The 13,585-nt window shown below is 46.2% G+C and overlaps 1 protein-coding gene across 1 annotated transcript in view; it reads right to left on the reverse strand.

Annotated features, from left to right (window-relative positions):
- Positions 1 to 13,585, reverse strand: part of LOC119386534 (POU domain, class 6, transcription factor 2) — a 115,661-nt gene that overhangs the window by 94,156 nt on the left and 7,920 nt on the right. The window contains exons 2-3 of the mRNA XM_037653802.2: positions 11,980 to 12,072; positions 6,087 to 6,202 (exon numbers count right to left, since the gene is read on the reverse strand). Coding sequence (XP_037509730.1) covers positions 6,087 to 6,202; positions 11,980 to 12,067 — 204 coding nt within the window. The 5' untranslated portion in view covers positions 12,068 to 12,072. The remainder of the gene's footprint in view (positions 1 to 6,086; positions 6,203 to 11,979; positions 12,073 to 13,585) is intronic.

Here is a 13,585-nt window from a genome sequence, read left to right on the forward strand (position 1 = left end):
TGACGGTGCCGCAAAAGCGTCCGAATTTTCGAGCATGCCCGAAAAATTGGCAGTTGACTGTAGTAACATACAGCCCTCTTTCCATGATCCCTAACCCGAAAGAAGTTATTTCGGACTCTCTAAAGAACAGGATACATTTCCAGCAATAGAAGTTGGAACGAACACGTGCTTTCATTTGAAATGAAAGTTTTTTCGGTAAGTGCACTGCTTCAGCAAGTTCTAACATGCCAACCAATCACTTCAAAGCCTGGCCCAAGTGGGATGCTACCCTATGCAGCCCGAATTTTGAAGCACAACTATGGGCAGTACAACAGGCCTACGACTTGGCGGAGAGGCTAGACCTATCTGTCCCGACATGGAAGCGGCCTGCTACGTGCTACTTCACACCCTGAAGGAGGTAAATAAAGTTACAGTAGAACCTTGCTGATACGTTTTTGAGGGGCCATAAGAAATATTTGTAAGAGCGGGGAAATGCCAGAGCCAAGATAGAGGATAATGTAGCATTGTTCGCACAGTGTCGGACAGTTGCGGCTCGTAGCAGACGGTCGAACGCTTTGCGAAAGTACTACGAGTGATCGTCAAAGAAAATGACCCATGCTCCAGGAATGCCTAAACTTCATTACTGGCGCACATATCGGGGCAGTCGGTCACGATATAGCTGAGAATGGTGTCATCCACAGAAATGTAATCAACGTTCGCGGTTCTTTTGGCACCAACGGTTGTAGGCATGAAAAAACTAAGCACACACAACACGGCCTGCGCAAACTCCTCCAACAAATGAAGATGATTAGCCCACGCCAATGTTACAGCGGAAACAAATGCCAATCTCAAAGGCATCACTTTCGCAAGCTCTTGAAACAAGTTTAAAACCAAATACGTCATACCCGCCACCTTTGCAATGCGAATCTCAAAGGCTATGCTTTTGTTCGTGGCAACAGAAAGTACGTTATGTGTGTCTCTTGCGCCACTAATGCGGCTAATCTTACGGTCAAGCCAGGTCAAGATGTGTGAAAAGTCAACAGGGCTGCTCTCTTCCGTGGTCGCTCAGCCAGCTCGGGGCGCACTTCACGTCATAACGGAACAGTCCTGCAGTTGCGATGGAACAGCAGGGTTTCCAATACAGTCAAATCTCCTTAATACGCACCAGCTTTAAATGCACTAACTATTAAAACGTAGTTGCAACAAATCCCCGATTGTGTCACATAGAGCCTAATGCATTAGCTGACCTCTTAAGCCGTAGTCGTTAGTCCTATGCCTACCAGTTAGTGCTTACCCCACAATAACTTTGAGCCGTAAAAGTTTACTGAGCCGCTGAACTTCCCGACACCACAATGTGCTGCCAAAGGTTTTCCGTCTTTTCGAGAAGTGCGTAGATCGGTCGATCACTGATTCTGACTTCCGCGCGATTGCGGCGATGCCTTTGCGGGTAAGCAGGAAAGAAAGAAGGTGAGGCGGCGGCCACCGACGAACGCGCCAGCATGACTTATCGCCGACAACCTTATCACAATAAGTATCTTCAGATATCTGCTCAGGCACGCGTGCGCGCAGCACCACTTTAAGCCTACTGCACGCTTTTAATAGGCGACAACCTGAACGCGCTGGGCCGCCGATCGCTGCCGCCTCGTTGCGCGGGGCCGTCAACTCCGCAACAGCGAGCTGCTGTTGAGCGTTGCTGGTCGTGGGCGACGAGAAACCTCTTTGCATTGACGCTATCACGTTAAATGCACACGTACAGTACAGCAAGCGTAGCGCTGTTGTAACCATACTGCACGCTTTTATTGGGCGACCACCGAAACGCGCTGCCGTCCGCTGCCAGGACCGCTACAGCGCCGTGGAGTGCGCATCGCTTGCAGGAAGTTCGTCATCGCCGCTTTAACCGAACGAGCTACTCGCCGCATCTGTGCACGGTCTGAAGCTAAGTGGGTACGAAGAACACTCCCACGACAAATGCGCGCGTGCGGTACAGCAAGCGGCCCGGCAGTGACGGCGTGAGCCGAGAAGGCGACGCGCTGCACGCAACAAGCCAGGAGACGATCGGCTCCACGCAGCCTTACCGCGTTTTACTGGAACTGTGTCAGTTTGCGTTTAGTAGCAGATCGCGGTACAGACGCACACACATATATCGTGGAAAGCCGATACTGTCCGTTCTGTCGCTATGTCGGTCACTGCGTATACCGGACCCTGTAATAGTTCCGAAATGCTGCTTGGTGTCGCCGCCACCGTGCGCTATCGGCACTATCGGACGGTCATGCGAGAGTACCAGAATCTTTTCTCCACTTTGGCAAAAAGAAAGAAAAGGCTTTGCAATGGGTACTTTAGGCAATATTTGCTGTGGCACTGTATTTATTTCTTTGCTGGCGACGACGGCGTACGCGAGGAGATGCAAATCTTGGTGGTTAATGCGTACTATCGTTTAGTGCGTAGTTATGCGGTGTTCCCGGCAGGTATGCATTAACGAGGTTCCACTGTAATATGCATGTGGAACTTACTAGAAATGAGTATGCATTTGATGAATAAGACAATGTGCTGCAAAAGGCTTTCCGTCTTTACAAGAAGTGCGGAGATCGGTCGATCAGCGATTCTGACCTCTGCGTGATTGAGGCGATGCCTTTGCAGTTAAGCATCGGGAAAGAACGAAGACGAGGTGGTGGCCACTGACAAATGCACCAACATAACTTATCACCAACATCCTTATTACAATAAGCATCTTCAGCTATGTGCTTGGGCGCATGGCGTAGCGCCATTTTAAGCCTACTGCATACCTTTAATAGGCAATAACCTGAACGCGCTGGGCCGCCAATCCCTGCTGCCTCATTGTGCGGCACTGTGTGTTCAAGTATGCATTCCTTTGTAGATATGAAAGCATCTCACTGTTGCAAAGTTGAGCAATGCGGGTTGCGGACGCCAAGAAACCTCGCTGCAATAACGCAGTCATGCTAAATTCATGCGTACAATACAGCAAGCATAGCTGTAGCCATACTGCACACTTTTTACGCGACAACCCAAATGCACATTGCTTGCAGGAAGCTCGTCATTGCCGCGTTAACCCAACAAGCTACTCGCTGCATCTGTGCACGATCTGGAGCTAAGTTGGTACGAAGAACACTCCCACAAAAAACGTGCGCATGCCGTACAGCAAGTGGCCCAGCAGCCGAGTAAGCGATGTGCTGCATGCAACTAGTGGGGAAACGATCGGCTCCGTGTGGCCGTACCACATTTCAATGAAACTGCGTCAGTTTTCATTTAGTAGCAGATCGCAGTACAGAGGCATATACATATACCTCTAGGAAAACTAATACTGTCCATTCTCTTGCTATGGCAGTCACTACATATCCTGTACCCTGTAATAGTCTTGAAAAGCTCGTTGGCATTGCCGAGCACAGGTTGTGGCGTTGGTTGTGGTCAGTTCGCGTTGTTTCGTGTAGGACCTGTGCGCACATCATATCTGTTCCCAGTGAAGTGCAAATTGTGATACGCTATTTTCATTATGAAAGTGCATGACAAAGGACGGTTATATCTGAATATAGCTGCATTGTGTCTTTTTCGTGTGCCCGATGCTTGTGAGCATGAATAGCGTGAACGGAGATGGTTAGCAGCATGTCAATCAGGAAAAGTTACCATGGGCCGAAAACGGGAAAATATGCGGACCTTGAAGAAAAGCTTCCAGACTCTCTTAAGCAACTCGGTGTATGCTGGGTTTGTCAAGGTAATAGCACGCAATTTAGGCGTATCCAGAATTGATATTATCGTATATTGCCGATTATAAGTCGACATTTTCTTCATAGAATGACCTTCCAAAGTTCGGGGGTCGACCTATAATCGGAGTCGACCTATACACGGAATCGTAAAGTCGACTTATCTGTGGGGTCCGACGAAAGGTTGTCGTCCTCGGATTTCCTGCTATTTGACGCATCGATAACATCAGCCGCAGAGGCAGCGGAGTCGCGGCAACGACTACCTCCCAACGCGCGCGTGCCGCTTCCGGAGCCGGACATTTTTGCGATCTGCCACGACGATCGCGAAACTATAGCAAAACCACGCGAGGCGAAACTACGGAGTGCCTTTAAAAATCACCACCGCGCGGCATTAATGCGAACTGCTTGGGAAACACGGACTCGAAAGCAGCATTTCAAACCTTTGATAGAGGACGAACGATGCTCTATGAATAAAGAGGAATTTATCTTGCGATGCACCCTGCAGTTTTGTTTTCATACAATAGGAACGATTTGTTGACAAACCATCGGCATTCCACAGAAAAGCTGGCAGCGCTGTGTGGGCTGGCAACACTTCGCGGGGAACTAAACCACATGACCAGTCACATGCGCCCACAAGGCGTCTTCGCGTCCTTTTGCACTCACGCCTGTTCACCATTTCTGCATTTCGCTTCGCTTGCGAGCAGTGGTGTGTGTGATTTGCGACGCTGCCAAACGGACGCCTAGATGCCACTGCTACGCCGGCAACAGTACAGCGCTGCTTTCAAGAGGCAAGCGATCCTCTACGCAGAGTCGGAAAGCAACGTTGAAGCAGGGCACAAGTTTGATGTGTCGAAAAAGTGCATGAGGGAATGGAGAAAACAAAGGACCAAGATCTTCGTGTGCACTGCTACACGCTGTTCCTTTCGCGGACCGAAGTCTGGACGATACCCTGCCGTTGAGGAGGCGGTTTGAGATTGGGTTCACGACCAGAGAAGCATGAGCCTGAGTGTTTGCTACGATGATATTGAAGCAAAAGCATGTACTGTCGCGATATGTGCATCCCGCAAACCGAGTTCAAAGAATCCAAGAAATGGGTCAACGATGCCTGGTATGGACTGCCAACCGACATGGTCCGCGCGGCGTTTTCCACGTGCGGCATCTCAGTACCACCGGCACCCGTTCCGACGGCGAGCAGCAGCAGTGGTTCACACGATGGCAATGACCGTGACTGCGTCCTTCTCTCAAGCGACGACGAGTCGTAAGCAATGTTTGATGGGCAAATAAATGTTTCTTTGCATCACTCCCTCTTCTGAAAAACTTATTGGTGAGCTATGGCCACAGCATGAGGCTGTGTTCGGAGTCAACTTTTTTTTTCCCCTAGATGGGGCTGCAAGTTGGGGGGTCGACTTATATTCGGCAATATACTTTAGAGCCAGTAAACAGGCTCACAGAAGAAAATGAAGAGCTATATTAAGTTTTCTATTCTTTAGAGAAAATTGTGCTTGTCACTCCATTTTTCATTTTTTTTATTTTCCTATTTTCATTTTTTCATTTTCCTATTTTTTCAACATAGGGGCATGCTACAGTTTTATTGCTAAAATGTGGTAGCATATATTGATGAGCATATTTATTATGAACACATGAAATCAGGTGCTCCTTAGATTTGTGTAAGTATTGTACTTTAAGGCACACTTTTTATCAAAGTTCCATAGGCAAAAACAACACAAACGAAACGAATCAAAGGAAGACACGGGACAAGTGCTGTCCCGTGTCTTCCTTGTGTTTCATTTCGGTTGCGCTGTTTTTACCTATGAGCTATGCATCACCAACTAGCCTGCCAGCAAATGTTATTGACTTTTTATCAAGTTGTAGCCAAATGAATGCTTTTCCTTGCCATTGTAAGTCTACTCCATTCAGTGTTTTCAAGTAACATACTTGGATGCACTTGGCTTGTCTTTTTTTTCAGGGGCACTTCTACTAGCCGAACTCCTGATAAGATGAACAAATGACCGCAGCCTGTTCGAGTTCATCTTAATGGGAGCCTACTGTAGTGCAATGATTTTCCCACCTGTAATGTGATTTTTTCTTTCGTTTTCAGACTGCATAATAAATGACAATGCTTTCTGCCACAGAAATAAACAAACACTGTTATTTATACGGTTGTCAATAGGTTGTTCTGGATCGCTTACTTTCTCCTTATTTCCATAACGTGGCCTTTGCGATCAGTTCTGGTGGCGAGCAGCCAGAGCCAATTGCGGAGGCCACGTTTACGATAAAATCCAAGCGCGAGACGCGTGGACTTGCACATTCTGCTAACCTAACTTCTTGCATCGCTTTCACAACGCTGTGCCTGTTGTATCAAACAGGGTATACCCTGCTTAGCTTACTAACCATGGATGCAGCTGAAGGTGCAATGCCAGTGGCGACACTGAAAATAGATGGCTGCCCTCCTGCTGAGCCCATAAGTGTTGTTCCCATCGATGTCTTGAGAAACTGCACTCCATTGGCTGCAGGAAACAGGGAGGAAAAGGGAACGAAGAAAAGGCAACAGGTTACTGTTGAATGACATAATCGTGACACAAGTCTATACTCATGCTCTACCAAAGTGCTTGAAATAGAGACAATAATAATCAACACCAATTTCATATGATCATTCATAACAAGAAAGTGAAATATGTCTTTGTAGAAGTAGTTACAGCTCTGCTGGACGTTAAGAAATACAGTAGACGCTCAGTAAACGGAAATCTGTTAAATGGAACTGCTGCTTAAATGGAACAACTTTCTCTAATACGATTGGTTTCATACTTGACTTCTGCACCCCTGTTCACCTCTCAGTAAACGGAAGTCCTGTTAAACGGAACAGATTTTCCTGGTCCCTTCAGGTTCCATTTAACGAGAGTCTACTTACAATGTGCATGGTGTGATGTACAATGATGCATGGTGTGGACAAAAAGATAACTTGCCGCCTGCAGCGACCGGTCCCTGCTGGCGTCAAGTTATCTTTTTGTCCACTTTACTTTCTTCACATTTATATCCTAATTACTACATATAACACCCCCTATACTTTCCTTGGCGTTATTCTCTGTTAGTTCTTATTAATGTTGTGTTTAGAAACCTCTTTAGTGACATGAATAGCCAGCAACTGATTTCATCTATAGTTTGTATTAAAGTATTTCTAATCTGTGTTTGGCTTGCGCTCCATCTCTTACGTTGGCAGTGCTGTAACACTAACGAAGCAAGAATGTTGTACATTCTACATCAGTGCTAAAGTATACATATATATCTGCCCAATGATGCTACTGAGGACTTCTGATTTGGAGCACTTTTTGAAGCAGCAAAATTCTTGTTTTGGAGCACTTTGTAGCAGCAAAAATTTCCATTACGGAGCACTTTGGAGCAGGTAATTTTGCATCTGGCAGCATCCTGGAGCAGGTAATTTCACATTCTGGAGTACATTGGAGAAGCAAGTTGCATTTACATTCAGACATCAGGATCATTATGGTAGGGCTGTTGTGAATGGCTACATACATATCTCGATTGGTTGCAAATCTCACGGAGAAAAAAGTTAGGGCAGCTACACATTAGTGGTGCGAAGACTCGGGAAACAGTGTAGCTGGTGGCGTTCCCCTCCTCCTAACCCTCACTTCCCTTTCCCACCCCTTGCTATATATACCATACAATCAACGCCACCTAGACAAACTTCGTCAAGGCCGGGAAGCTAAACTCCATTTGTCACGCGTCATCAGAGGTAGTGGGCTGACTTTTTTCAGTGGGCCGCTCTTGCTCGGCGGACGCTAGCACCCATGCATCACTACAGGGCTGTGACGCTGGTTGCGTTGTGCGGTGTGCTTGGTGGCGGATCGTCACCTACGCCCGCGTTCGGCGGCGCGTTCGCATCGGCGTTTTGGTCACTTCAGCATTACTAGTTCGAAGCTGGACGTGCCTCGAATCTCTCACGCGCTGGCTGCCATCCTATGCCGAGTTAAGTTGAAAGCAGTGCGAGAAACGCTAATGCTGTGTTGCTCTGAGTGCCGTCGGTTCCTTCGAAACTGTGATGTGTGCTGCTTGTGTTTGTGCGCGTGTTGGTCGTTGAGTGACTAGGCTGTGATGCCAGAGAAGGGTTGTGTTCCACATTGTTGTGGCAACTATGACTCGAGACCCAAGGCACACGTATTTGGGTTTCCAACCAATGAAGACACGCGGAAGGCATGGATACGTGTTATCACAAGGGATAATTTCAGCCCGACAAAGCATTCAAAGGTAAATACACACCTTCTCTTTTGTTTTTCGTGTATTCCTTTTTATGTAGTATGATGGTATTACGTTTCATTTTTGTCACGTGCGTGCGTTTAGCACTATGCTAGGGTAAACTGCAGAAACGCGAATCGTAAAGTTGTCACTCTCTTGTCACTTGCAGGTGTGTGAAAAACACTTCAGTCCGGACGATATTCTACGAGATGTTTGCAATAAACAAGGCACAAAAGCGGAACGAGATGTGTATGCTTATTTATGTACTTTGAAGCATGTGTTGTTTTTCACTATTAGAACATTTGGCATGCAAAGAACGGGGGTTCCAATCGAATATAAAAGTTGCCACATGTCGCGCACTGCGAGAGGTGATGTAATGCGTAGCAGTCAGCAAGGAGCTGCATATATCGCATTATTTGTCTGTGAGGCAACTGAAGGCCTTCATGTCATAACAATGGGTTCACTATTGAATGTTTGTCGTGCATTCATGCATGTACATTTCGTTAAATACCATGCTATAAAACTTACATTCTTGTATATACAATACAGTAGAACCCCGCTGTTACGTTCCTCACTGCTGCGTTTTCCCGGCTGTTACGTCGTTTTCCGCCGGTCCCGGCATAGCTCCCATAGGATACGATGTATTGGGAACCCCGCTGTTACGTCGTAACTGTCGGACCGTTCCCGTATGATACGTCGCGAAGTGCGCTCGGAGCCGACCGAGTGACTACCAAAGAGAGCGGCCATGGTGCATTTTCACGCAGCTTGGCCTCGTTTGACCGCAATATTAGCCGCATGAGAGGCGCAAGCAACAGAATCTTTCAATTGATGCAAACAAAAGCATGGCCTTCGAGATTCATATTGCAAAGATGGCGTCCATGACGTAACTGCTCGCGAAAGCAGGGCCTTCGAGATTGGCATTTACTATTGACAAAAGCATAGCCATTCAGATTTGTATTGCACAAACATGGCGTGTATGACGTAATTGCTTGCGAAAGCAAGGCCTTCGAGATTCGCATTCACTTCTGCCATCGCGTTGGCGTAGACTCATCATCGTTATTTGTCGGAGAACGGGAGCAGTTCGAGCTGGTTGGAGCTCGCATGGTCGTGCGTGCGGTTCGCGGTCGGACTCGCCGCGCCGGTCGTGATTGCGTGTGCTTAGTTCTTTCATGCCTACAGCTGTTGGTGTTAAAAAAATCACATACGTTGATTACATTTCTGTCGATGAGGCCGTCCTAAGCTCCGCGTTTCTATCCATCGACTAGATCGCGGCTGAGCACGCCAATTTTTGTGCTGCTCGTAAGAATTGAAATAAAATTCTGTACCACTAAATATTTTGCCGTTTTTCCTGTTTTTCGGCTCTTACGTTTCCCGTCTCTTACGTTTATTTCCTACGGTCCCTTCAAAAACATATCAGCGGGGTTCTACTGTACATGGTTGCTCATTTATACTCTTCACGCACTTATTTCACGTCCTACCGCTTTTGGTATAAATCCGGTTAGCGAAACAGCTGGAATTGTACTTTGACAATATCATATAATTCACGCCTTACTTGACAAACGTCATGATTTGCATGTTAGGACCTGTCACTTATGCTCCTCATACGGTCACGTCACGGCATACCAGTTTTGGTACACATCTTGCTAGCCAAACGGTTGCGAGCCCACCATGAGCGTGGCATGCAAGTCATGCCGCACGTAGCATGACTGTCATGATTTTTACGTTACAACCTGTCATTTATGTTCGTCATACAACCATGTCACACTATACCAATTTTGGCAAACATACAATTGATGAAACGGCAGCGAGCGCTCCAAGAGTGTGTCAAGTAAATCAAGCCTTACATGACATGCATGTCATAATTTACATATTACAGCTATGAGTCCTGTTTGTCATACACTCCTGTCCCGCCATACCGATTTCGATGTATATTAAATGAACTAAACGGCCGCTAGAGCATGAATACCATAGCTCACGCAGGTCGAGCGTCAGCCCACTAGCGACACGTCACTCGAACAGCTTCCAGGCCTTGACGAAGTTTGTCTAGGTGGCATTGATACAATACAGGGCTATGCAATGCTTTACCCTCTCCCACCCTCACCTAACTTTCCCAAGCCCTTGCTATACAAGGCTAGGCTATGCTTCACCTTTTCTCCTCTTTAACCCTCACAGGTTTATCTCTCTTTCTGCTTGCTTCTCTCTTTCTCTGTGCTTCATTCCATTTTTCTTTCTTCTCTTTCTTACTTGTTCTCTCGCCCACAGCAATGCAATCCCATGAGTGCTTGTTCTGGCAGCATTCTTGGACAGCTGAGCAGTTACGACGCTGGCTTGTGGATCGTCAATACCCGGGTTGGCATGCCGCCTCGCCGAGAAACTTTATTTTGTTTTATTTATTTATTCTCCTCCTCTCCACTTCTCATCTTTTTCCTTCTTCTAACACGCTGCTAGGCGACGCATGGTGACGTCATTGCTCAGCAATGAATAGCGCAGTTTCCGCGAACGCCACTGGCCCTAACTCAATCTGGGCCTTTTGATACCAGGGCCAGCAGCCAGTAACGGGCCCGCTACTGAGAGCTGCGCATATTTAGACGAAATAGCGGCTCCCCCGACCAGGAGACAAGCCCTCATTAATGAAATCACACTTAAAAAAAGCAAGCAAACGATTCATATATGGACCCTCCCACTCACGGTGTCAAAAAAAACGAAACTTTTTTCTTTCTTTCTTTCTTTTTTTTATGCCAAGTGCGATAGATGCGTACTTGGATGTGCTGGTGGAAGTAACTAAGAAAAACCTCTTCTGGACGGAGATTCATGAAGAACGTATGTGAGAAGTGCCGGCGTGTTCCCACCATTTGCGTTGCTGCTCATGGACGCAAAATTCCATCTTGTTCTATATATGTCTTGCTAAGTTTCCCCAATTTTGTTGCGAAATGTCTAGAAACAGAAGTGACAAACATTTTAGCGGCATGCGTGTAGTTATTACTAAACATTGCCTTAATTAAATGCCGTGAGCCGCTTGGAACGAGCTAGGAGCAGTGTTTCTGGAACAGACGACGTCAGCCGATGAATCGTCGCCACACTTGATCGTCACTGATTGATCTAGAAGTCATGAGGCTCTGCGGAGAGCACACTTTGCTGTCAAGCCGACTTGCGTAACAGAAGCTGCATCGGCACCGTGCATGGCGTCATGGCTTAATTAATCAGGACGGACACGCAAGCACTGTTTCATTTACGGAATAATCTTTGGTTCGTGGTTGTAACTTTTGTGGCCTCAAGATTATGCTTGACTATTTTGACATGCCAGCAGAGCAACTGTGGGTGATAGACACAGTAAAACCCGAGGCTCAGGCGCAGTTTGACGCAGTTTAGGCCAATTTTATCAGGATGGCACAGTAAATCCAATTTGGTGCACTTTGACGCAGGAGTGGAATCACTGTCTGCCTTTTTCGTTCAATTTCATGTGCAAGGAAGAACATCATCAAGTTTAATAAACAAGTTCTGTCAGTGCAAGTGCTCTGTGTGATTGTGATGTTGCTTCACATGTTTCTTCTTATCGCAGCAACAGCACTTAAACAGAGAGCAATGTCTTCACATGGCTCGAAACTTGACATTGGCAAATCAGTTGAGCTGAAGCCTGCAATGTGGAGGAAGGTTAGTGAAATCCACCCACCTGCAGCAGCACAAAGCAATAAATGAAAGCCACACAGGTCTTTTGGGATTTCACAGTTTAATTTGTCTTGGTCTGGGATTTGAAAGCGGGACAAGCAAGGCCCTTTCGTAGGAGCTAGCCAGGAAGGAGGTTGGTGGACTCGTGCAGAAATGATTTGCAGTGTCCCTCCACTTTAAGTTTGAAAAAACTCCAAGGAATCGTTCAGCATCTGCAGGCATTCAGTACAGTGATGGGACCTTCTAAATGTGCGAATGGTTGCTCGCCAAACCTTCAACTAGAACACATTTTGATAACAGTGGATCAGGCTCCAGTGGCACGGATATAAAGAACAGCGTGAGGCAATCCATTCCATCACGATGGACCTACCCTGCTGAGATTGGAGAGGATCGTTGTGCCTTTTGGTCGCCTCTTGGTGGCTCGCCAACGCCACCAGCTGGCGAGGCGCTGGCTGCATGCCCACTGCATGTTCATAGACGACAATTATAATAAGTGGCACATATGGCAGTCGCAACAGACAGGTTGCCCAAACAGTCCAGCTGATGTGCCTTCCTGACACTTCAGCAGTGTCCCAGCATGAAAACAATAGAGTTAGAGCCCTATAGCCCTATATGTGTTCACTAGTGCTACTAAATGAAGTCACAATGGCAAATCACAAGTTGTAGCAGGCTAGCACCCCACACTGGTGCAAAAGGGGAACAAAAAGACATCCAAGGTTGTAGTGAAAGCTAGAATGCATAGGTGACCTAGCTCGTATAGTATTTCTTGTCATAAATTGACAGCACAGGAATGACTAACATCAAAAGAGCATAACACAACACGAGCATCCTTGTTGTGTGATACTCTTCCTCAATGATCTTCCATATGCTTTAACTTCATTAAGAAAAATAAAACAAAGCCTCTTTAAAATTTGTTCCACCAGATGATACCTGCCAACTACAACATTGTGCCAATTTTTGAGAGTCGCTGCTAACAAACAAGTGTACGAAGGTGTACGATATGATAACATATTGGCAAGTACCCCTCCTAATAGCCTGGAAAGAGCTGCAATATCCCACTGGTTCCCAAAAAGTTCTGTCGCTCTCGGCTCCTACCAGAAATGATTTGGCTCCGCATATGCTGATTTTCACAGGGACAGCTGCGAGTGAACGAACATAATTTTTTTTTTAACCACACACAATTTGTGCCCACTATGAACTCACTATTGTTTTGAAACGTGGCTTCTGACCTCTCCAAGTGCAATGAAGGACATCTGTGAATAGTCTCACATATGTGCAATTACTTATTTACAAGTAGAAGTTGAAAACAAACAATACAGCCATGCCTACATTTTCTTACTCTAGATGCACAAAAACTTCCATCTCATTTATTAACAGAATGAATTATCATTGCTTCGTCACTTGATCAGTCTTTCTATTGAATGCACAATACTAAATTTAGTGTATTTACTCAAAAATAGGTCAAACGTGATTACTAGTTGACACCGATACATTGAACTCGCCAGGAAAGAAAAAATAAGTAGGATATTTCAACTCTTATATTTATTTTTTTGCAAAAATGCAGGGCTTTGAACATGACACCCTTCTATTTACCATCGTCAGTCTGTGGTATTCATGGATGCCTCTGCCTATTTCATTAATTTTGGCAAGCAATTTTCTTCTTACTTGTTTTAGGTGTGCATTTGCCATTAGTATCCATACACAAAGCAGTAGTGAGGCTAGCTCTTGTAATAAGACTTCTCTGTTTGCGCAAAATCAGTGCTAACTTTGTTTGTGGATACAGGTCGAGATAATTTTGTAATGATAATAGGTATAGGCAACATCTTAAGTAAGTCCGCTGCGATGGATCAGTGGTTATGGTGCTCGGCTGCTAAGGTCGCACTTCGGTGGAGGTGAAATGCTAGAGGCCTGTGCGACTTCAGTGCACGTTAAAGAACACCAGATGGTCGAAACTTCTGGAGCCCTCCACTACAGCG

This window comes from Rhipicephalus sanguineus, chromosome 3 (assembly GCF_013339695.2).
Source record: "Rhipicephalus sanguineus isolate Rsan-2018 chromosome 3, BIME_Rsan_1.4, whole genome shotgun sequence".
Taxonomy (NCBI): domain Eukaryota; kingdom Metazoa; phylum Arthropoda; class Arachnida; order Ixodida; family Ixodidae; genus Rhipicephalus; species Rhipicephalus sanguineus.